Here is a 24824-nt window from a genome sequence, read left to right as displayed (position 1 = left end):
GACACACCCACACACACCCACACACACAACCACACACAACAATAACAACCTCATTTTATCCCTAGAGCTTGGTAGGTTTTAGTTCTACTGACTGGGAATCTGACAGGGTCCTGTCCTAGCTGGATGATTCTGTAGCCATGGTCTGCTTTTACCACCCAGAGTCCATCAGGAGCCTGGTACCTGACTCTCAGAGTGGGTGTGTGAGAATAACCCAGGTTCCTTCCATGTGTGAAAAGGAAAGTCAACTGGGGATATAACTTCTAAAGATAGCTCTCACTTATGAGACGAGATTTGGGTCAAAGGAGTTAAACGTTTAGAGGAAGTGGGTGGAACTTGGAGCTCTTTCCTTTAGCTGTTGAATAGCATCAGATTCCTCAGAAGTGGAGGAAGAATTACAGGAAAATTTGCTCAATATTGCCAGGCCAAATTGGGTGAACTAAACATTAGTTAGAATTGCCTTTTTTTAGGCATCGGTTTAGCCTCTAAGTCTTATGAGCCATTTTGGGAATGGTTTAAAAATTACCACTGAGTTCCAAATTTAGCAAGCAAAGTATCTTAATTTATAGCTTTTTTTTTGCGCCCCTCCTCCCCCTAGGGCCAGGGACCGAACTCAGGGCCTTGCACTTGCCAGGCAAGGGCTCTTCCGCTGAGCTAAATCCCCATCCCCAAAGTATCTTAATTTAAATTCAGTCTGTAGTTTGCTTGTGGTCTCTTTTGTATGTGGTGCTGGAATTCAGGTATACTGGTGTTATAGAATGAGTTAGAATGTGTTCCATTTGTAGTTTTGGAAACGTGACAGAATTCTCCAGTAAAGCTAGCACATTCTATTCGGGGATATTCCACGTGAAATATTCTAAAACTGAACCAAAAAGCGACTTTTTTTTTTAAATGATGCAAAGACTTTCGGCTGCTACTCTGGACCTCAACCTTCTTGCTTGAGTAGTCACAAGTCTGGACTGACTCACCGTAGCTTTCACATTGGAACTATTGTTTAGCATTTCCAGCACTTATTTCTAGGACTCTAGGGGTTTGTGTAGTCATTTTCTATTTTCAGCAGTAGAAAGCGTCTAGTGGCAGAGCAGGTTATCAGTATCTACTGCTATAGTGACTCGTTCCTGCATTCAGTTCCTGCTCCTTTCCCTTTCCTGAGCCTGTGGGACAAGCCAAGCACTCAGTGTGGTTAGACAGATAACCGTTCTTTTTAAAACGCTCCTGTCCCTTTAGGTTCTAACCACCAGACTTCACCACCCGAACCATTCCCTCCCCTCAGCATTTCTACCAGTTGTTATTGTTTTATTTGTGCTGGTGTTGTTTTTGTCACTTTGTCCACCAAGTCCCTGTAGCTCATGTTTGACTTCTTCATCCATTTGATGTGACTGGTTCTCAGGAGCCCATCCCACATACTTTCCACTGACACTGTGACATGACATTTGTTACTTTGCTTTTAATGACACAGGAAACCCAGGATGAGTCTGCTGTGTTGTGGTTGGATGAAATTCAAGGTGGCATCTGGCAATCCAACAAAGACACCCAGGAAGCACAGAGGTGTACGTGTGGATGGCTTTGCTTGCTTGGGTGGGGGTGAGGGGAGTGAGGTACTCTATGTCCCCCTACCCAAGACCCCTGGATGAGGGTGACAGAGGCTGGCCGGTAGGTAAGTTAGGAATTCAGGCCCTCTCCAGACCTTCACGTTGATACTTTCCTTGTGGAATAGTTGCCTTGGGGATTTCCGCCATTAACGAGGCGGTAGAGAGTGGAGATGTTGTCAGAACACTGAGCGCCCTCCGTTCCCCGGATGTCGGCTTATATGGAGTCATCCCTGAATGTGGTGAGACTTACCTGAGTGACCTTGCCGAAGCCAAGAGGAAAAAACTGGCAGCAGGTAAGTCATGGGAAAACCAAAATGCACCTGACAAGAGGCAGCAGACGCGAGGGAAGCTCCGGTGCTGTGGAGGTTATTGTAAAAAGTCCATGGGTGCGTTCATTGCATTTTGAGTTCACCTTGTCTATTAGCCCCTTTTCTTCCTCCTTCCGTCTTCAAAGAGTATTCGATAGGTTTCTACACACACGCGTTGATACTTACATATGTCTCTCTGTCTATCTATATATGATAGATAGGCAGGTAGATGGATGGATGGATGAATATAAGGTGATCCTCTTAACCTTCCATTACTCTCTCCTTTCCTGCTTCCCCGTTCCTGCTTTCCTTGCTTGTTGCAGTTTTGAATGAGCTCAGACAGACAGAACATAGCCACAGTCTGTTTGGACTTCAACTGCCCCTGCACTGTCAAAGAGCCGAGAGCAGGTTTGGAAGCAGGTTTCATGTAGGCTTGACAAACGAGCACAGCGACATTAGGCAGAAGTGAGGAGTATAGTATGGCTTGGTTTCTTTATCTTCCCTTCCCTTCCTCCAGGAGACAACAGCAGCAAGTGGGTGAAGCACTGGGTCAAGGGCGGATATTATTACTACCACAATCTGGAGACTCAGGAAGGAGGATGGGACGAGCCCCCAGACTTCGTGCAGAATTCCATGCAGCTGTGTCGGGAGGAGATTCAGGTAGGTCTCCTTTGTTCTTAGAAGGAGGAGGAGGAGGAGACGTCCCGTACTGACTCAGAGCTGTAGCATGTCAGAATTCCGGGACTCCAAATTATGCAGCGTACCATTTGGAGGAATTGTTTTTTGGTGATTTGGGGAAGGTGAAGGCAGAGGAAGGAAAAGCAAGAGCACGCGGCCTGCTCCCACTCGCTCTCCAGTGTGGCTGCAGCGGCAGCAGCACTCTAGTTCATGCCCTGGCTTAGGACGCCACTCCGGGCTGTCAGATACTCTGCCGACAGAGCCATTTTTCTAAAAAGAAATCTGCTCCCCGCAGCAACAGCCCAAACGGTCCCGTGTGCTCTGCAAGACCAGTAGCATTCTGGGGACGAGTGAGTTTCCCACACTGGCCTTGTAGACCTGTCACAGCCACCTACTACCGAGCCTAGTGCAGTCTGCAGGGAGTGGGGAAGGCCGAGGAAGGAAGGGAAACAGTGTCAACGTGGGGTGCTGGCTGGCATCGCCTGGCTGGGGGTGTCACACGGACGTGGGCCGCAGTGAGAGGAAACGGATGCTTTTGCAGAGCTCCATTTCTGGCGTGACGGCAGCATACAACCGAGAGCAGCTGTGGCTGGCCAACGAAGGCCTGATCACCAAGCTGCAGGCCTGCTGCCGCGGGTACCTGGTCCGGCAGGAGTTCCGAGCCAGGATGAGCTTCCTGAAGAAGCAGATCCCTGCCATCACCTGCATTCAGGTACTTCCAGGCCCGCGACCCACACAGCAGGCCGCTCCCAGAGCAGGAGAATAAATGTCAGCTTTGCTTCTTAACACCTGGCCTCTTCCTCATCTTTCCATGGACAGCTTCTTGTGCTTAAGAGTGTGTGATGGGGGCACAACAGTGTGTGGGGCACCTCTTCTTCTTGTCTCCTGTCACTGTGTCTCTGGGTAAGGTTTGAACCTTGAGCCAAACAAGGGGTTTGAAAGAATTCTGAGTAGGAGTTTTAGCCTGCTGTGGTGAGACCTGAAGAACTCTGTGCTGACTTCCCCTCTGTGAGGCAGGGGCTGAGGCTGTCTCCACCTAGATTTGTCCGTGTGAGCCGGGAGGGAGTGCTGATGTCCAGGCTCTAGAGGGTCGCTGTTAGAACTGCCTCATGGTACAAGAGTGCTCGGTGTATCAGCGTGATTACTTGCTCCCACCACCCCTTGGGAAGTAACACGGCACCTGTGATGTTTGACGCCTTTAGTCCCAGTGGAGAGGATACAAGCAGAAGAAGGCGTACCAAGATCGGTTAGCCTACCTGCACTCCCACAGAGATGAAGTCGTGAAGGTACGGCAGCCACACACACTCCCACTCGAGGGGCGAGAGGGACGAGCGGGGCTGAAGGCCAGCGCTGAGCTCAGGTCCTCTCCCATAGATTCAGTCCCTGGCCAGGATGCATCAAGCCAGAAAGCGCTACAGAGACCGCCTGCAGTATTTCCGAGACCACGTAAGTCCCGAGGGTTGGTGGGCCAGGAAAGATGCCTCTATCGAGTGTCTGTGGACCATGAGCAAAGCGTTCTTCCTGTTCCGTAGATAAATGACATCATCAAAATCCAGGCTTTTATCCGGGCAAACAAAGCTCGTGACGACTACAAGACTCTGAGTGAGTGATGAGCCTGGGGGGGCAGAGTTGAGGTCCTGGGAGCTGGGTGGTCCTGGAGACAAGACTTGTGGCTTAGCCTCTTGGCTGGCATGTGGCTAGTAGTGGAGCTGCCATCACAGAGCCCTGCGGGGCTGAGGGGACTGCAGGTGGAGCTGAGTGTCTCGAGTAGGGCCAGGACTCAGAGCGGGCTCAGGAGCTCAGCTCTCTTTCCCTCAGTCAATGCTGAGGACCCTCCCATGATCGTGGTCCGCAAGTTTGTCCACCTCCTGGACCAGAGTGACCAGGACTTCCAGGAGGAGCTTGACCTTATGAAGATGCGGGAAGAGGTCATCACCCTCATTCGTTCCAACCAGCAGCTGGAGAACGACCTCAACCTCATGGATATCAAAATTGGACTGCTGGTGAAAAATAAAATCACACTGCAGGTATGGCGCGCGCGTGTGTGGGCATGCCACGTGTGTGCGTGCGTGCGTGTTGAGGGCTCTGTGTTCAAGGCGGACCTCAGACACCTGGGCTTAAATTATCCTCCTGCCTTATCTTCTAAAGAAGCTGCAACTACAGGCGTGTGATATTATTGTTCGTTTTCTCTTTGCAGTACCGAAGTTGAACCAACTGCCCTAATAAACCTTAGGCAAAGCTTAAGCCATGCTTGGCTTAAAGACATTGTTTTGTCTTTTGTCTTGTTTCATTTTCTTTCTTCTTTTTTGTTTTGTTTTTTTTTGGGGGGGGGGTGTAGGGAGGACTGTGCTGCGATCAAGCCTGTGCCTTGGGTATGCTAGGCCAGTGCTTCTGCTGAAACGCAACTGGACTCCATAAGATTATCTTTGGGGGGGGGGGTATCTGTCATGGGGCTTGAATTCTGGGCCTGTCCCAGAGGCTTTTCAACTCAAGGCTAGCACTCTACCACTTAGAGCCACGGCACTACTTCTGGTGTTCTGGTGGTTAATTAGAGTCCCATGGACTTTTGTGCCTGGGCTGGCTTTGAATCATGATCCTCAGATCTCAGCCTCCCGAGTAGCTGGGATTCCAGGCGTGAGCCACTGCACCTGAGTAGATGGTGCACGTCTCTAACCCCGGTACATGGAAGGCCTAGGTAGGTAGATCACAAATTTGAGGTTAGCCAGGGCTCTGTAGAGAGACCTGTCCCAAAAGATGGGAAATAAGTAAACAAGGGATTGAACTCCTCATTTAACTGGATGGACATTTTCCCCTCGAGTCCACCTGGAGAAATCAGACTCAGGTCCCACATGGGATGCAAAAGTAGGAGCGGGGTAGCTTGAGCTACTCCAGAGAGGGTGGAGCTCTGGCTCCACAGTGTATATTGGGGTGTGGCAACACCCAGATTCTCAGATGGGCTGCCCTGGGTGGTGTGTGGCTGCCGGAGAGCTTCTCACATCCCATGCTTTCCTCTTTGAATGCTTCCTCATTGCTCTTTGTGTTGTTTGCAGGATGTGGTTTCCCACAGTAAAAAACTTACCAAAAAAAACAAGGAGCAGTTGTCTGATATGATGATGATAAACAAGCAGAAAGGAGGCCTCAAGGCTCTGAGCAAGGAGAAGAGAGAGAAACTGGAAGCCTATCAGCACCTGTTTTATCTGCTGCAAGTAAGTGCCTGCTTGAATTGATCTTGGAAAACTCAGCTAATCTACTTTTCCTTCCATCTCGCTGGAGGCACTTGCCATTTCCGCAGACATGCATGGTGGGCTGACGAGGTGACCCCTCGCCTATCACAGAGTTAATTCCAGAGACCCCCGCGATAGCTGAAAATCCGCAAAGTAGCTGCGTTACGTAGTCATCCCCGCTCGCTTGCTGCTATTGGAGGATTTCCACCTATCGCGCAGGTCTCTGGAACCAGCTCCTGCGATAGGTGAGGCATCGCTATGTATTTCTTGAAAAGCCCGCCGTACAGTGAAGCTGCCACCAACAGCGATGGAAGACTGTGTGTTTACTCCTACAAGTTTGGGAAGCTCGTTTTGTATCAGCCGTGGTCTAAGTACTTTCCCCTTGGCTTTCTTTCAGACCAATCCCACTTATCTGGCCAAGCTGATCTTCCAGATGCCTCAGAACAAGTCCACCAAGTTCATGGACTCCGTGATCTTCACGCTCTACAACTACGCATCCAACCAGAGGGAGGAGTACCTGCTGCTGCGGCTCTTCAAGACAGCCCTGCAGGAGGAGATCAAGTACGCACGCACCTCTGCCTGTGCCTTGTCCACATCTCAGTTCACTTACGGAAAATACACTGAACACATAATGGCTCGTACGCTGTGGTGGTTCACAGCTGAACTCTCAGGAGGCTCTCGGGTGTGAGCTAGACTCACTTACATAACAAGGCTACACCAGAACAGAGCAAATCTTCTTTTCTATTAAGATACCATTTCAAGCCAGGTGTCGGTGGCTCATGCCTGTAATCCTAGCTGCTCAGGAGGCTGAGATCTCAGATGGCAGTTGGGAGCTAGCCTGGACAGGAATGTCCACAAGACTCTTATCCCCAGTCAGTTACTCAAAAAGAGCCAGAAGTGATGCTTTTCGAGCACGTGGTTAGAGCACTAATCCTGAGCACAAAGAAGCTCAGGGGAAGCACCCAGCCTCTGAATTCAAACCCAGGACCACCCTGGTCCTCTCCCTTCCCCAAAGAAAAATGAAAGAAAGATAATTTCAAGCCACACATGAAGGTTCCAGTCCTGTCTCGTTAATTGAGCTGGCTTAGGAGCATTCTGTTGAGTTCCGAAATGCTTCAGGAGGCAGGATCTTTTATGTTCAGGATTCCAAGGCTAGTTTAAAGTAATTCTGCTTTTGATTGTATTTAGATCAAAGGTGGATCAGATTCAAGAGATTGTCACAGGAAACCCTACGGTTATTAAGATGGTTGTCAGCTTCAACCGTGGTGCCCGGGGCCAAAACGCTCTGAGACAGATCTTGGCTCCTGTTGTGAAAGAGATCATGGATGACAAATCTCTCAACATCAAAACGGACCCTGTGGATATCTACAAGTCCTGGGTCAACCAGATGGAGTCTCAGACTGGAGAGGCCAGGTAGGATGTTCTGTCCACTTCCTCGCGTCCTCTTCTCATTTCCAGCCTTGAAACCATGCAATTACGTCTTGTTGCACACCAGTCACTGTGCAGATAGCTCTTCCTTAGAAAACTGTCCTTCCTGCCTGTGAGATACACACGCTGTCACGCTTGTGGCGGGGACTGAAGCAGACCCGTCCACTGCCCTGTCTTCCTAGTATCCTGGGAAAGGAGATGACAAGTAGGTGCATACAGATAGCAGTAAGTGCAGGTCTCCTGGAGCTGCCTGTGTGAGGCAGGGAAAGTTCAAGTAGCTGAGGTCGAACGGAAAAGGCGGGCCAGCCTGGTTAAAAGGACTGCCTACAGAGGCTGAGACCATAAGGGAGCCTGGCAGAGCTAGAGGTAAAAGTGGCAGGAAGACTGCTAGAGACCAAGGGACAGACAGCTCCATCACTGAAAGAGAGGAAGGATCAGCTGTCCTGGATACTGAGCTGGGATAAAGCACCAACAGGAAAGTATCTAAAACCAAAAGGAATGCATGTGCAGGTACCTGCAGCTCACAACTTAATCCTAGCTACTCAGGAGGCCCAGGTCTGAGGATCCGTTTGAAACTAGCCTGGCAGGAAAGTCCATAAGACTATGTCCATTTAACCAGCAAAAAAAAAAAAAAAAAAAAAGCTACAACCAGCAATGGCTCAAGTGGTAGAAATCCAGCCTTGAGCAAAAAAACCAAGTAATGCTAAGAGAATAAGTTCAGAGAGCCAAAACATCTGTATCTGTAGAGAGCTGGGGCGGGGAGATGAGAATTCTCCTTCCTGGCTATTTATTTTATAGCAAGACTTTCTCCACGAAGAAACTAGTGTATTTTTACCTTGTGGCACTGTCTCCTCCGCTCTGTTGGCTGGCACTAGCCCACATTAGAAGAGCACTGTCCTATATCATTCCCCCATGCCTTACACAGCGGGAAACAACCCTGGGTACAGTGTGAACATGCAGACTCCTACCTACCGAGATCCACTTGGTGACAGCACCATGGAGGCAAGTCATTGCCACTGTGACCAACACTGATCTAGAAAGTCTCTGTTCCTCCCTCCCTCTCTCCCTCCCTCCCTCGCTTGCTCCTCCCTTCCGCTGAGGACTGAATCTAGGGCTTTTCTCCCACTAAACACCTGCTGTCAGTGAGCCATAACCACGCCTGCCTGTGTTCATTGTGGCCTCTCCTCCTTCAGGACCCCTCCTCTTCCTTTTTTTCTGAGCTGGGGTCTTTTTTCTCCCCAAAGTCCTCTTTGCCTTTTCCGAAGAGTCGACGCCTCTTCCGTGTGGGGTTATGTAGCACTGCGAGTCAGCGTTTCTCTTCTCCATTGCTGGGGATGGAATCCAGGCCTCAGTCGTGCTAGGCAGGTATTCTTAGCACTGAGCTCTACCTGCAGCTGGCACATGGCATTTACCTGCTCGTGTGTTTCTTCCACTAGACCATAGGAGACTCAAGATGGCATGTCTGACTCATCTTGAGCTTGATTGTGTCTGGCTTGTAATGCAAGGCACTCAGTTCTCCCTGAGCTCAAACCGTAGCCTCACCACTGACCAGCTCTGAGTCCCACCGAAGCCACCGCACCTGAGTGTCGCTGCCTGCCTGACACGGCCCCGCCCCTGCTCGTCTGTCTAACGCTGTTGGGGAACCGTTGCTTTTCAGCAAACTGCCGTACGACGTGACCCCTGAGCAGGCGCTGGCTCATGAGGAGGTGAAGATGCGGCTGGACAGCTCCATCAGGAACATGAGGGCTGTGACAGACAAGTTCCTCTCAGCCATCATCAGCTCCGTGGACAAAATACCGTGAGTGCCTTCCCTTGCGGGGCCCCCAGTCAGCGCCCGCCATGCGAGCGCTTCCGCCCGCTCCTGCCCTGCTCACTGGCCTTCGTCCTTCCCGCAGCTACGGCATGCGCTTCATCGCCAAAGTGCTGAAGGACTCATTGCACGAGAAGTTCCCTGATGCTGGTGAGGATGAGCTGCTGAAGGTGAGATCTGCAGGCCTCGCACAGCCTCAGCATTGATTGTGAGCTCCGATGGCATTGAAAGGGGTAGATGAGAGCTCTCAGGGGTAACCCTTCCTGTGACAGCCAAATGGCACGCAAACCGTATCACACAAGTGGAGGAAGGTGGATGATTTTTCCTGTCTGAGTTCTGTCCTTTTTGCTGAGTAATTGCTCCCTCTGCTGGTGGCCAGGTGGCCAGCAGCAAGCTCCATGGTTTCTGCTCAGGCTGTTGCTGATAACTCCCTACTCAACTTTGCTCTTTTTTTTTTTTTCTTTCTTTTTTAAATCTGAATGCTTTTTTCTTCTCTCTCCTAGTTCTGTGCTTTCCTACAGTGAGGCCTCGATTCTAGACTTTCTGTCCAGGTGAATTCATTTTATTTTTTCTGAATGAAACTCCAGGGAAAATGCTGTGACTGTCCTTGACTTCTTCTGTGGAAGAGATGTGTGTTGAGTGGCCTTCATTTCAGAAGCATGATCTTGGCCTTTGAAGTCTGCAATACAAGGATGAGGGGTTGGGCAAATGAACACTTGCAAATGGTCGTGTGCTGAGTCCCTAAGAACTTACCTGGCCGCTCTGGTGAACCTCCTGTTCACAAGGCCTACGTGTGCAAGAGCAGCCTCCACCAGAGGTGCCCTCCGCTGCCTCAGAACAACACTAAGACTGCCAGATTTACTCTGAATCCTTCTTCAGTTATTGCTCATAACAGTGTCCTTTGTTCCTCACAACCAACCAGGGAAACTTTATATTAGTTGTGGGCCTAGTGAGAAAGCGCCACGTCTTGTGTGCATGCATGCACGTGTGCATATGTGTTTTGTTCACTTTTTCCTCACAGGACTGCATTTTCTCATTGTTGGCTAGGGAAGTCATTGGTGGCTTAGGTGGTGGTGCGGTTTCTGTTCCAGATTATCGGTAACCTGCTGTACTACCGGTACATGAATCCAGCCATCGTTGCCCCGGATGCCTTTGATATCATTGACCTGTCGGCAGGAGGCCAGCTCACCACAGACCAACGCCGAAACCTGGGCTCCATTGCGAAGATGCTCCAGCATGCAGCCTCCAATAAGATGTTTCTGGGAGACAATGCCCACTTAAGCATCATTAACGAGTACCTCTCCCAGTCCTACCAGAAGTTCAGGTAACAGGAGAGGCCCCAGATGCCCAAGAGACTTGTGGGTGTGTCTTTATCCCTGAGAGAAAGAAGAGGTTGGGGACCATAAGCTTTCGCCAGGCCTCCCTGCTGCAGAAGCTCTGTTCCTTGTGCTCAGGGCTCCAAAGACTGAAGAGGAATTTCCTATGAGATGGAACTGGATATAAAAACAATGGCTGTTTGTTAGGAGAACTGGAGAGCACTATCTAATAGTTGCAGATTAACACTGCTTTAGTACCTGAGAGCTCATCTTAGCTAGAGGCAGACAGCACAGCTGTCTAGGAACTGCTTTTTTTTTTTTTTTTTTAAAGTGTGGTTTCAGTGTGCTTTTTAAGTGGAGAGAGAAATTTCTAGAACCAGTTTCCCATACAGCAAGCATTTTGTCTAGGGTGAAGTCTCCCAGCAGGCTTCTGTCTGACTCATTGCTTGAGAGGTAGTGGGCTGTCGTCTCGACACCTTCTCCTGTGCATTCCCTTGTGTGATCGCTGCCTCCTGGCCTTCCTTCCCTCCAGACGCTTCTTCCAGACTGCCTGTGATGTCCCAGAGCTCCAGGACAAATTCAATGTGGACGAGTATTCCGACCTGGTGACGCTCACCAAGCCCGTTATCTACATCTCCATCGGTGAGATCATCAACACCCACACCGTAAGTGGTTTCCCCTAATCGCCTCACTGCATGCGCTTCCTTCATCGCTGTCCGTGGATTTCACCTTCTTGTAGACTTCATGACGCCCAAGTCCTCCTGGACTTTTTTTTTTTGTGGTCCTGGGAATTGAACCCGGAGCCTTATATGCTTGCGAAGCAAGCGCTCTGCCTCCTGGCTCCACCTCTGCCTGCTCTGATATCTTGGTGTGTGCTGCTAGGTTTCTACAGCTCAATCCAGGCCACCTGCGTGGGACCCAGACTGGTGTTTAACATGTTATGTTGGTATCACTGACCTGATGAAGGGTCAGACACCCGGGGATGAGCTGCGGGCTTGATAAAAGAATGTTTGTTTTCCTTTCTTTGACCCCAGCCCCTACATTGTTCTTGTAACAGTCTAAACTGCCTTTTCCTCTCTCCTAGTACAGTAGTCCTCCCTATTTCCTCAGACTGTGTTGAAACGGGTCACCGCCATCTCTTTTAGCTCCTGCTGGACCACCAGGATGCCATCGCCCCCGAGCACAATGACCCGCTCCACGAGCTGCTGGACGACCTCGGCGACGTGCCCACCATCGAGTCCCTGCTGGGTAAGTGCTCTCTCCTCCGCTTTTGAATTTTTGGGTCCCTGTCGCCGAGTAGCTGACGTCTAGTGACAGGAGGACTGGGACCCAAAGCACAAGAACCCTGTGATGAGAAATGCTGTGTGCCGGGAGGGGCGATGCCATGCTCACAGGCCTGGGCAGACCGAGGCCGGACGTGGCATGGATGGTCGCCCCGCCTTGACACCATAGCATGTTGCCTCCTCTCCTCACTAGGAGACCTGGCCACCCAGTGCCTATCTGATTCGGGGGGCACCTTAGACTTGCACCCCCTGCCTTATTTGTGCTCTTGTCACCTCAGCGTCTCTCCCTCTAACCCTAACCCTGCAAAACTACAGGGGAGAGCTGTGGCAGTTTAAACGACGCCAGTAAGGAGGCACTGGCCAAGACAGAAGTGTCTCTCACCCTAACCAACAAGTTCGACGTGCCTGGAGATGGGAACGCAGAGACAGACGCCCGCACCATTTTACTGAAGTAGGTGTAGACAGGGAGGCGGGGAGGAGCCTTTGCTGAGGGACTCCTAGGCCACCCCGGAGCCTGCGCCCCACCCTGCCTGAGATTTGGGTACAATATGGATTTAGGAGGAGGCAGAAATGCTGTCCAATCCAAGTGTAGGATGGTCAGCCTGCACAGGACCTACCTGCCAAGCTTTACAACGTAAAAATGAAAGGGGCTGCGGGCAAGGCCTCCCCACTCCACCGGTGGCCTGCCTAGCATGCACGAAGCCCTGGGTTCGATTCCTCAGTGCCACATACGCAGAAAAAAACCAGAAGTGGTGCTGTGGCTTGAGAAATCCCCAAGGACAGTGTCCAGGCCCCAGGACAGGCAAATAAACAAATAAATAAATAAGTAAATAAATCATAAGAGCACCTCTCTGCTCTGGCCGCCGCGGACCCTGAGACAGTGCTTTGAGTGTGGATCACTTAGGCCGTGACACGAGGTAAACCTGCCTCTCTTTGCAGCACCAAACGCTTAATCGTGGATGTCATCCGGTTCCAGCCAGGAGACACTTTGACTGAAATCCTAGAAACGTCGGCCACCAGTGAACAGGTGAGTTGAGGGTTCGGCTTCTGTCTTCCCCAGGTGGACACACCTGCCGGGGCTGGTGAGGGAGGGTGTGCATCGTGGGGAAGAGGCTGAGACCTCAGTGTGATATGAGTGCCAGTGTGCCTAGACCACTCAGTGCACCGTGAAGAACACAGTGTCATCGTTTCCATGTCCTGAAGTGAGATGTGGAGCAATAGATGGAGTCCAGTCTCTTAGCCCAGAGAAAACGTCGCATGGCTGAGGTCTCTCCGTGCGGTTCACTCGCTCTGTTTCTAGAATGGGATCTGGAAACTGGGTGGATTCGGATGGCGGCAGATCTGCTACTGCATCCAAGTTCAGGACTGGCACGGGTGGATTTCCTGAGCACTGTTTTCTCCAATAGGAAGCCGAGCACCAGAGGGCCATGCAGAGACGTGCCATCCGCGATGCCAAAACTCCCGACAAGATGAAAAAGTCCCGCTCCATGAAGGAAGACAGCAACCTGAGTCTCCAGGAGAAGAAGGAGAAGATCCAGACGGGTTTGAAGAAGCTGATGGAGCTTGGGGCTGTGGACCCAAAGAACAAATACCAGGAGCTTATCAATGACATTGCCAAGGTACTGCAGACAGGAGACGCCGCACACAAGGACAGCACACTCTAAGTTGACATCAGGCTCCCGGGGGCTTTTGTTTCTTTCTTAAATCTTATTGATTTTTTTGTTGTTGTTTATGTAGTACCAGGTAATGGAACCCAGGGCGTCATGCATGCTAGGCAAACACTCCACCACTAAGCAACATTTTCAGCCCTATGCTGTTATTCTCATTATTGTTTGGTTCTGTTTTTTTTTTTTTTGCCAGTCCTGGGGCCTGAACTCAGGGCCTGGGCTCTGTCCCTGAACCTCTCTGTGCTCAAGGCTAGCACTCTACCAATTGACCACAGCTCCACTTCTGGCTTTTTCTATATATGTGGTACTGAGGAATCGAACCCAGGGCTTCATGCATGCTAGGCAAGCACTCCACCACTAAGCCACACTCCTAGCCCGTTTTGTTCTGACTTTGAAATAGGCTTTTGCTTTGCAGCACAGAGTAGCCTTCACTTTGCTATGTAGTAGTCCAGAGTGGCGTCAAACTTACGCTTTTCCTGCTTACGCCTCCCGAGTGCTGGGGTCACGGGCATGTGCCACCGTGTCCTCTTGGGTGTTCTCTGTCATCATATGCAGTGATGCCATGCACACACAACAAGCCAGGAGTGGATGTATTATCCTCCTTATCTTCCTTTTTGGGTAATATACTTGAGTCCTTATCCAGCTTAAATTGGAAAAAAATGGAAGTACGAAATAAAACTTCTTCAAAAGATACAGAGAGAATGTCTGAGTTCCTCTGTGAATTTGTGAGCACAGACAATTGCTATTAAGAATGGATAGTCCACAGATAGGAGTCTTTACTTTTGAGTCTTTACTTTCCATCTCCTGCTCCATGTTCCACTAAATCACTCCTTGCTGAGAGAATGCGTGGTTGAGGCAGAATCAGCCTCCAGAGGTTTTAGTGCTGGGAAACACTAGTCACTGGAGGAGCACACGCTACCTGTTGTTTTCCTAATTCTGAGCGCTGTGTCCCAGGACATTCGCAATCAGCGGAGATACCGGCAGAGGAGGAAGGCTGAGCTCGTGAAACTGCAGCAGACCTTTGCTGCTCTCAACTCCAAGGCCACCTTCTACGGCGAGCAAGTAGACTACTACAAAAGCTACATCAAAACCTGCTTGGATAACTTGGCCAGCAAGGGCAAGTGAGTGCGGGGTGTGGGGTGAGGGGGGATCAAGGATGCCTGTCCTGAACCTTCCTTGTCCCAGTGTGTCTCCTTGGCCTGAGAAACTGGAGAATCACAAGAGTAGATCTGCTGGCCGCAGGCCTCCAGGTGCTTCTGCGTATTTTAGGGAATACCATAGCATGGCTTCCTCCACCTCCAGGAGCACAGACTCCAGGGAAGGCACGATGTAGCTTACTACTGTTTATCCCTGGCTGGCAAAGGCCCTGGATTCCAAGGACAGAGCAAAGCACTGAACCACTCTCAGGTTCCCAGCCCTGTCCTCCAAGTGGAAGCAACTTAGAGGTGTGGCCCTGCCTGTTTTGTCACATTTGTTTGCTGCTCTAGAGTCACTGCACTAGTGACACCAAAGGATGACTCTCCTGACCTCCTGTCCTTGGTTTTCAAAGACAGAGCCACAACACACAGTCACCTAGAGGCGGGTTTATTTACTTACTTTTGTGTTTTTTAAACAGGGTCTCCAAAAAGCCTGGAGAAATGAAAGGCAAGAAGAGCAAGAAGATCTCGCTGAAGTACACGGCGGCCAGGCTTCACGAGAAGGGCGTGCTCCTGGAGATCGAGGACTTGCAGGCCAACCAGTGAGTCTCCGCCTGTGTGCTGCGTTCGTGTGCTTTGAAATTGTTGTGTTCATCACATCTTTTTTTTTTTTAATCTTCTTTTCTTTGTTTCTCTTTCCTGGTAGCTACTTTATATATCCCTTATATTTATAGATTTTCATGTACAGATTTAAGCGTCATGTGCAGAGTTAATTTATCTCTCACAGCAGAGAGCAGATTTTTTTCTTTACTCTGGGCCCATATTCCTGCCTGTTTGTTTTCACACCCATGTGTGTGCCTCGTCCTCGTCTTAACTTTTCCTCTTAAGCGCAGGAAGCCATTCCTTCTGTTTCTTAAGTCTCATCCCAGAGTAGGTACCAGACATGATAGCTACATGACTTCACAAGTAACGAGGGCCACGCACTCGTGCTCATCTGACCTGTCTTCCTGCAGGTCTTTGGCCTAGCATCCTCAGCAAACACTGGCTGGGGGTTCAGTCAGCCAGCTGTGGCTTCCGGATGCCCAATGGGCTGGCTCTTCTTGTTTCTGTTTAAGAAGATACTTACATGCTTCTGGCTCCCAGTGTGTACTGGTTACTGGACTTGGAGAATATGGGGAGCAGAAAGCCTTGTGTTCCCCGAGGTGAGCCCAGCGCTTTGGGCTCCGAGTCTGGTGTTTGCAGAGCTGTCCTCGAGTCTCCACCGTGGTTGTGAAGCTCTGATGTCTACTCCTGCCCACACACTTTGCTTCCTGAAAACCAGGCCTGGCGGACAGTGTGCATCGCCCTCCCTCGCCACCACTGAGCAGTTACTTCTCAGAGTTTCCGTTCCTTAGGTTTCTTGCTGAAAAGCATTGTAGTGGGTTTGGTGTTTGTATCTTTACATTTTCGGTTTACCTTTTTTTTTTTTTTTTTTAATATGGCTTATGCCTATTTTCTCTGGTCGGTTTTTTGGCTGGGGAGCTTAGTCTCTAGACTTGGCTGCTATTGTACTTTTTTTAGTTGAGCACTTTGTATATCTGCTCTAATCTGTTTTGTAATAGTTATTTCTTCTTCCTTCTCTCCCTCATTCCCCCTTGGCCATGGGGTTTAAAGTCAAGGCTTCCGATTGCTAGGCAGGTACTCCATGCTTGCCCTGCACTCCCAGCCTTTTTTGGTTTTGTTATTTCTTTGGATAGGGTCATGAGTTTTTGCCTAGGCCAACCTGGACTGTACGATCCTCCTTCCTCCAGCACCTGAGTAGCCAGGGTTACAGCTGTGAGCCACTACATAATCTATTTCATTTCTTCTTCCTTTTTCTCCTCTTCCTCCTCCTTCTCCTCCCTTTTCTTCCTCCTCCTCCTCTTCTTCTTCGTGTCAGTCATGGGGCTTGAACTGGGCATTGTTCTTGAGCTCTTCAGCTCAAGGTTATCGCTCTACCACTGAGCCACAGCACCAATTCCAGTTTTCTGGTGGTTAATTGGACAGAAGAGTCTCACAGTCTTTTGTGCCCGAGCTGGCTTTGAACCAGGATCCTCAGATCTCAGCCTCCTTGAGTAGTTGGGATTCTAGATGTGAGCCACCACGCCAGCTTCCATTTTCCTTTATCCTGGCCCTTCAGCCGTCCAGGAGAAAGGCCATTCCCAGTGGCACATGCTTATGGGGGAGAGGGGAGCCTGCTTCACCTGCACCCTAGCCCCCTGGAGACTTGGTTCCTAGTAGACCTGTTACAAGAGAAGACATTGTGCTATGTTTCTACAGGTTTAAAAATGTTATCTTTGAAATCAGTCCAACAGAAGAAGTTGGAGACTTTGAGGTGAAGGCCAAGTTCATGGGAGTTCAGATGGAGACGTTTATGTTACATTATCAGGTGGGTTTGCGCCAGAAGAGCAAGCTGTATGGGAAAGTCCGGGGACACAGCCCTGGGAGACAGCTGTCCCTGTGCAGCCCAGCCAGTGCATTGGACTGGACTTGGCTGCAGGAAGCTGCTGAGGTCCAGTAGCTTGAAATCTCTCTTCCACGTGCCACGGGCACTTCCAGGGTTAGCGGCGTTTGCACATTGCACCTTCAAAAACAGAACCCCACTTTCAACTAAAACCTGTCAGCAGGTTTACATGGGAGGACTAAATGGCATGCAGGCAGCCTTGAGTCTCAACCACTTTCTAGGCCGGTGGTGCAGCAGTGCAGCAGGGCTGCTCACCCCATTTCCCCGGGGTGCAGGAGGTGCCGCTCCCCTGCTGCATCCTCCTCTGCGCCTCTCCCTCCCTTCTCCCCCAGCCCGGCAGTAACAATGCTGTTGTTTCCGCACAGGACCTGCTGCAGCTGCAGTACGAAGGCGTTGCGGTCATGAAATTGTTTGACAGAGCTAAAGTAAATGTCAACCTTCTCATCTTCCTCCTCAACAAGAAGTTCTACGGGAAGTAGCGGCCGTGTGCTGCCAGCCCGGCAGCATGAAGGAAAGAAAGCTTTGCTGCCACCTTTCTGGGATCCCTCTCCTCCTCGGACACAAGATGGAGCCCACCAGGGTTCCCCGATCTGCTGGCTCCCCACGCCCCACCTGTTACTCCTTCCCCAGACAGGACGAGCCGCCCTCTCCTCCTCGTCAACCGCTGCCAGCGTAGTCGCCCTTCTACTTCCTTGTCTTCCTCCACCATGGGGTGCAGAGAGAGCGAGAGAGCGTACCCAGATACTACTCCCTCTCCACCACTGCGCTGGAAGCTCTGTGTCTTGTACTTAGCAATAACATCAGTTAGAAGTGCAGCCACAGATGCGCAGGGAGAATGCCGGATTCTCTGTAGTTGCTGGTGTGTCATTGCCAAGTGGGGCTCTCACTTTTCTCCCATTCTTTTTCCTCTGTTTCTGCTGAGGGAAGAAGCTCATGCACGTCATTCTGTGTTCAGGTGAAGTGGTTTTAGAAGAAAAGAAATCCTGGTTTTCACTTCACTACCAGCCATGAGTGGGGCTGTTGGCCTGACGCCCTCCCTAGTAGAAAGAGGTCCACTGAGCTCAGCTCCCAGACCAACGGCAGGGAGCTGTCCTAAAGTAGAGCATAATTGTTTGGAGTCTTTTGTTATGAGTGCCTTATTAAATAAAGCATAGACTTATTTCTTAAAATGTGAGGTTATAGGTATCTCAGAGACTCATATAATGCTTCAGAAGCCTTTCAGATACTGAGAAAAGTATTGCTTTTAAATGATTTATTTGTATATCTGAACTCTAGGATTTTTACTGGCAGGAGGCAGAGAGAATCCTTCCTGAAGAAGCTCAGCCAACCCAGAGAAAAATCCAAACTCCTCACTTCCGTGTGGCCGCCCACAGTTGTGCCTTTGTTTTATGAACTCTTGTTTTTTAGGCGTAAGCAAATCAATTAATTTCTAAATATTGAATTTAGAGGCTTTTGTTCTTGGATTAAAAAGTCACAAATCTTTTTTTCTTTTTTTACCTGTCCATCCAGGAAAATGAGGTAAATCATGCTATTGAGCCTCCAGTTTTTCTTTTGTTTTGGTTCATTGTTCTCGTCTAAAACAGACAAGTTAAACTAACATAGAAATTTTTACTGATGTATATTTGAGGCCAATAAACTTAAATTAATCACAAATGATGTGCTGTGTCCCTGTAACAAAGGTACATCGTGGACACGTCTGTCCCCGGGATGTCAGTACAGCTGTGGGTATCGCCCACAGGGAGGAGTGGCTACCACGCACCTTGCTTTCGGCGGTGTTTGGGAAGACCATTATTTCAGCACTTAATTAAGCTGGCTTTGGTGGCACACACCTGTAACCCCAGCTCTCATGAGGTGCGGGCAGGAGGCTTCTAAATTCCAAGTTGAACCTGCGCCGTAGAGCCAGATCCTGTCTGAGGAAGACAGAGTGCCTGCCTCCACATCTGAGACTTCCAAGTGTGTTTTCTTAAAGGAAGACACCTGGCCCAAACGCTGCTCCATCACTTGTAAGGGTTGTAGATCTGGAATACAGCCTCAGAGACCAAACACGCCTCGAGAACCCCCAGTGTTCACATAGCACCAGACTTGCCTCGGCTGTGTGCTGGGCCGGGACGGCTGCAGAAGCCTGGTCTTTTTTTTTTTTTGGATGGTGTTTCATGGGGCTTGAACTCTGGGCCTGAGTGTTGTTTCTGAGCTGGTCAGCTCAAGGCTACTGTCCTATCCCTGGAGCCACAGCCCCACTTCCCATTTTCTAGTGATTAATTGGAGATAAGTCTCACAGTCTTCAGTCCCAGGCTGGCTTTGAACTGCAATCCTCAGATCTCAGCCTCCTGAGTAGCTAGGATGACAGGCGTGAGCCACCATGCCCAGCTAGCCTGCTCTTATTTATTAGCTGTAGCCTTCTTTCTCCTCTCCTCTGACCTTCTCCTGGGCCATCATGACATTTAAGGGACTTTCCTTCCTCTCCAGCATTTGACTGTGGTTCTGACTGTTACTTTGTATGAAATGAAAGGTCATCTGATCCCATTCTGTTTCACTGTTAGCCGTTCATACCAGACCACATTAACTAGGGTGAGATTTGATCATTGAGAACCATGACAAGCAGGTACCAGTCCAAGCAGGAAAGCCTGTTAGACTGTTGCTCAAGTGGTAGAGTGCTAATCGTGAGAATAAATAAAACAAATTAAGTACTCAGGCCATGAGTTCAAGTTCAGGACCAGCACCAAAAAAAAAAAAAATCATGAACTCCTGGACTTCAAATACAGTGGATATCTTTTGAGCCCCTCTGTGTGTGTGTGTGTGTGTGTGTGTGTGTGTGTGTGTGTGTGTGTGTGTGTGTGTGTGTGTGTACATATACATGTACATACCCAATCTAATGTTCACATGTCTCCTCTATGGCCATTGAAGTCCTTCTACCTTATCCCTAGTCATAGCCTCCAGTCCTGGCTTTCCTTGGTTGTTTTCAAAATAGGGTTTCACTTCCTACCAGAGAAACAGCTGAACTGCTGTCCACCTGCCTCCGCCTTCCTGTTTGTTGGGATCACAGGCATGTGTTCCAGTGTCCAGCTTACCTCCCTGAGATGGACTCCCCAGACTTGAATGCCCAGGCTGGCCTGGAACTGCTGTTCACAGCTTCACAAGTAGCCAGAATTTACAGTGTGAGCCACCAGCACCTGCTGTTTCCTTACACTTGTCACCAGACTGGGGATTGGCCATCTCTGCAAGGACCCCTGCTTCCTGCAGTGAGAAACAACATTTAGAAAGCAGTCTGGGCCTGGTTTGATGGCTTATGCTCAGGAGGCTGAGATCTGAGGATCACTGTTCAAAGCCAGCCTGGCACTAAAATCCGAGAGACTCATCTCCAAGTAACTACTAAAAAATGGGAAGTGGGGCTGTGGCTCCAGGGGTAGGCAGTAGCCTTGAGCTGACCAGCTCAGAAACAACACCCAGGCCCAGAGTTCAAGCCCCACAAACTACAAAAAAGAAAGAAAACAGCCTGGGTACAGACTGGGGGGATCCAGGCAGTCAGGGAATCATTGCAAGCTTCTCAGTGGAAGAGTTAGGAGAAAAGTACTTCATACAGAACACTCACACGGCAATCTATGCTGCTCAGTCAGGCCTGTGCTGTGTCTGCCAGCTGTGTAGCCCCAGTGGGGTTCAGTGTATGGGGAAGGAGGCTGCCCTGAGTTGGTACAAACTGAATGCAAAAAAAAAAAAAGGGTCTTTGGGTTTTAGGCACGTGAGGGCCCTTCCCCTTGTCTGTGCCCTGGATGGCTGGTGGCATAGACCACAGGTGGACAAGCGATGGCCTGTGCAGCTTCTGGATGGGTTTGGCCAGTGCGAGTGCCACCCAGCCTGGGAGAGGTTAGGGTTTGTCCTGTGAGTCCATTGTGGAGTGGCTGCCTGCATTGCTGCTCCCTCTCCCCAGGCTGAGGGAGCTAATGAGGCCTGCCTGCCGTCCCTAGCCCCACGGGGCACTGCGTTACCCCCACACATACACATGCACACACACTTCATTAACTTCAAATCACTCAGTTTGAGTGTGGCTCCTGGCTCCTGCAGGGCGGGGACTGCCACACAAGTGCACCAATTAGGGGCTCAATTAGGGAGAGAGATTTGGTGGCCTGAATTGGGTTAGGATCAAAAGAGGTGGACAGCCTGGACAGGAAAGGCTCTGGGACTCCTATCTGTGACTAATCACCAGAAAACCAGAAGAGCGATGGCTCAAAGTTGTAGGGCACCAGCCTTGAACAGAATAGCTCAGGGACCATGCCTAGGCACTGAGTTTAAACTCCATGACCAGCAAAGAAAGAAAGAAGCTCTAGTTCTATGTATAATGATGAATGATGCTAGCTGAACTCTGGGTTACTGCGTGTGACGTTTTGAGAGATTGTCATCCGGACAGCACAAATAGGGGACTGCAGTCTGGACCCGCCCGAAGAAAACCCTGCACAAAAATAACTGGCCAAGAACTGGGGAAAGGAGTGGAGTGGTAGCACAGCTGTTTAGCAAGCAGGAGGGCCCTGAGTTCAACAGAAAGACCCTAACTCAGAGGAGCCAGAGCCCAGAAGCAGGAGCCATCCCAGACACTACTGAGAGCTGGGGGGCGCTTTGCAGGAAGTCCACCTTGCCAAGTTGGGAGGGAAACTGCATTTAGAGCAGACACCCCCCTCCCCCCACACACACACTGCCCTAACCAGCCTGCCTCCCTGCTGTCACACCACCGGCCTCTGGGGAAAGGGAAGCTTCTGGGAGCCGGGGATGACACAGCCAGTAGGGAGACACTCTGCTCCCAGGCTTCCCCCTGGGTACCAGCCAGGAGAAGCCGCCCTGCCCAAGACAGCATTAAACAAAGCACACAAAGAACTGATGAGTGGAGAGACGATCATGCAGCCAGGGTGTGGATTCATCACCCACCGTGAGGCCACTGCGCAAAGCCCCAGGCCCCCTGGGCCCCCAGTTTGGTCTGAAGAGTCCCATCAGATGCTTACAAGTCGACATTTTTTTTCCTCCATTTTTTTCCCTTGATCTTAATGGTCAACATATTTACATTTAAAAATATAGATTACAGAAGGGGAGATGTGGCTCAAGTGGCAAAGCACCAGTCAAGCAAAGGGCTCGAGGGTCCAGCAACCTCCCCTCCCCCTCCAAAAACCCGGACAAGCCAGGTGAGTACCGACACAGGTAACCTGGTCAGGCAGAGGATCAAGGTTAGAGCCCAGTAGGCCCCGTGCCAGAAAATAACTAAAACAAAATGGTCTAGGGCCATGGCTCAGCTGGTACAGCAAGAGGGAGGTCCTGAGTTCAAATCGAAGTACTGCCAGAACTTTATTTAAAATGCACAGTTAGAAAGGTGGGGGCTGGGAGTGTGGCCTAGTGGTAGAGTGCTTGCCTAGCATACATGAAGACCAGGGTTCGATTCCTCAGTACCACACATACAGAAAATGCTGGAAGTGGTGCTGTGGCTCAAGTGGTAGAGTTCTAGCCTTGAGAAAAATCCAAGGACAGTTCTCTGGCCCTGACTTCAAGCCCCAGGGCTGGGAAAGAAAGAGGAAAAGGAGAAAAGAAAGACTTAAGGTGAAAGATGCCAGCTTCCCAGTGGTTTCTGGGTGGTGGTGGCTCACACCTGTAATCCTAGATATCCAGAATGACAAGACGTCTACAAAGTTCCATCTCCACTGCTGGTTAGCAGAAAGCCAAACTGGAGGCATAAGTCAAGTGGTGGGAGAAAAAGCTGAGCAAGGGCATGAGGCCTTGAGTTCTAGCCTCTCCCAAATAAAAATACCCCCCCCCACACACAAAAAAACAAGTCTTCCAGGTGTGTCTGTATTCCCAAAATCTTACACAGTTTTCTATTTAAGGATAACAGGTCCTGGGCAGTTCCTGTAACAAAGGCTAAAATAGGGCTTTCAACAAACGATGCTTATCTCTTGGCTAATGGTGTAGAGGTTGTCCCAGAACACAGCGGGTCCTGGCCAGGCCGCCAAGCTCCCATGCACACACATACTTTCTACCTAGCCGTCTAAGACCATGGCGCCCAGGCTGTTGCTACATCTACATTCCAGGTGTGGAGGAGAGGAGAGGTCAAAGGCCACGCTCGCCATGTGACATCTGGCTGGGAAACGCTGGCTCTAGCTGGCTTTACCTCAGGATTTCTATTTCTAGAGAAAGATTTCTACTAAGAGGTCCCACCTGACAAAAGAGGATGCCAGCAAGAAGGCTGGCGCTGTGGCTTGAAAGGTGGAGTGTCTGCCGAGTGTAAGTCCTGAGTTCAATGCTCATCACTGCCCCAAACAACAAACAGAAAACTCACGTCTGGAAACATGAACCTTACAGATACTTAGCATCTGTTTAATTGTAGTTGAAGGAGACTTGGGGATCACCAGAAGTTGGAGGAGAGGGGGTGGTGGGGAAAATAAACTTTTTAAAAACCTAAGTCTCAGTGGGAGAATACAGGCTGGGAGTTTCTGTACACAAAACCTCACTGCCCCACGGAATAACAACAAAAGAGATCCACACCGGCCCCATACCAGGCCCCACTACACACACACACACACACACACACAGAGTGACCCTGACCTAGCAGAACACCTAGCCTTCAGAGAATGGGAGAAAAACAAAAGCAAGCGGCCAGGTCACCTGGGAAGGCAAGGGACAGAATGTGAAGGTCTCCGGGTGACAAAGCAAAGCCAGCCCCCCACTGCTAACTGCACAGGCTTCCGAGGAAGAGAAGGGCTCTGAGCCCTTGCAGCATCCTTGTGAGTGAGGGGGCAAAAGTCTCAGGGCGCTTCTCCCTCATTGCACGCCCTTGATCTCCAGAAAGCTAGAAACCTGGGACATGGAATACCCAGGTCAGAAAGCAGGGCAGGGCGGGGAGGGGAGGGGAGGGGAAGTCAGGGGAAGAGAGGGGAGGGGAGGGAAGGCAGACTCTGGGCCCAGAGCAGGCAGCAGGGTGGCCCCTGTGGAGTGGGAAGGAAGCACTCCGGAAGCCTAGCGGGCTTCCCCTGAGAACTCTTGTTTCACAGCCACCATCGCTGTGGCTCGGGGCACTGTCTGACAGTTGAGGAAACCATTGATGATGAGCTGAGAGAAATCTGAGCAAAGCCACAACAAAAGTGACTTATCGCTCTTCCCCAGAATTTGTACCAAAATGGAACTGTACTACACATTTAAGTATTTACATGCAATATTGATTTACCGAAGGTAAGCCAGTATAACTGCACTGTGATTAGGTAATTGCACTGAAAACCTAGGAGCAGAGAATCTCACGTATCTCTGGGCCAAACAGAGCCAAACCTCCCATCCCACCGCGTAGACAGCTGACCTCTTCCTACCCTGAAACCACTGGGGGCAGCATATGAGCCCTCATCAACAAGGGAGCACTTATTCTGCAATGGCTTGCTCTCCCTCCTGTCTTCTTCCCTTCTTCTTTTTTTTGCTATACTGGGGCTTGAACTCAAGGCCTCCTGCCTGCTCCTGTTTGGTTCTCTATCACCTGAGCCACCCCTCTACCTTCAGCACTTTGCTGGGTACGAGTCTGCCAGGGTGGGCCTAGCTGGTGGCTGACCTCCAGGCTGGAGGCTGGCCTTGGGGTGGAGGCCCGGCTTGGGCCTGGAGACCTAGCCCAGGGGTGGAGGTCTTCCAGCTGCGGCCAGGGCTCAGAGCTGCTGGAGGCTGGGCCAGGTTCAGGCCTCGCCTTAGCCTGGCTGGAGGCCGGGCTCAGGGCTGGCGGCCCGAGCAGCTCGCGGCCCCGCTGGGCGGCGCCGGGGCGAGGGCGGGGCTTCGAGGGAGGGGGCGGGGACTCGAGGGAGGGGCGTGGCCGCGGAGGGGCGTGGCCAGGGCGCGGGGCGGGGCCCTCGGCGCGCTCCCGGCGGGGCCGCGGCGGCTCCTCAGCCGGTGGCGCCGG

The 24824-nt window shown here is 50.7% G+C and overlaps 1 protein-coding gene across 3 annotated transcripts in view; it reads left to right on the top strand.

The window, feature by feature from the left end:
* Positions 1-19702, top strand: part of Iqgap1 (IQ motif containing GTPase activating protein 1) — a 66589-nt gene extending 46887 nt beyond the window's left edge. For all 3 annotated transcript variants that reach the window (XM_090321603.1, XM_090321601.1, XM_090321604.1), the window contains exons 16-38: positions 1457-1547; positions 1715-1882; positions 2415-2557; positions 3117-3287; positions 3778-3861; positions 3950-4021; positions 4108-4177; positions 4394-4602; positions 5626-5781; positions 6197-6360; positions 6988-7212; positions 8885-9025; positions 9123-9207; positions 10129-10361; positions 10886-11018; positions 11499-11601; positions 11952-12087; positions 12576-12663; positions 13043-13255; positions 14258-14424; positions 14919-15041; positions 16738-16846; positions 17287-19702. In XM_090321603.1, coding sequence (XP_090177729.1) covers positions 1457-1547; positions 1715-1882; positions 2415-2557; positions 3117-3287; positions 3778-3861; positions 3950-4021; positions 4108-4177; positions 4394-4602; positions 5626-5781; positions 6197-6360; positions 6988-7212; positions 8885-9025; positions 9123-9207; positions 10129-10361; positions 10886-11018; positions 11499-11601; positions 11952-12087; positions 12576-12663; positions 13043-13255; positions 14258-14424; positions 14919-15041; positions 16738-16846; positions 17287-17400 — 3198 coding nt within the window. In that variant the 3' untranslated portion in view covers positions 17401-19702. The remainder of the gene's footprint in view (positions 1-1456; positions 1548-1714; positions 1883-2414; positions 2558-3116; positions 3288-3777; positions 3862-3949; positions 4022-4107; positions 4178-4393; positions 4603-5625; positions 5782-6196; positions 6361-6987; positions 7213-8884; positions 9026-9122; positions 9208-10128; positions 10362-10885; positions 11019-11498; positions 11602-11951; positions 12088-12575; positions 12664-13042; positions 13256-14257; positions 14425-14918; positions 15042-16737; positions 16847-17286) is intronic.
* The last annotated feature ends 5122 nt before the right edge of the window (positions 19703-24824 follow it).

This window comes from Megascapheus bottae, chromosome 30 (genome assembly GCF_031878675.1).
Source record: "Megascapheus bottae isolate mThoBot1 chromosome 30, mThoBot2.hap1, whole genome shotgun sequence".
NCBI classification, from domain to species: Eukaryota; Metazoa; Chordata; class Mammalia; order Rodentia; family Geomyidae; genus Megascapheus; species Megascapheus bottae.
This window is presented reverse-complemented; position numbering and strand designations above follow the sequence as displayed.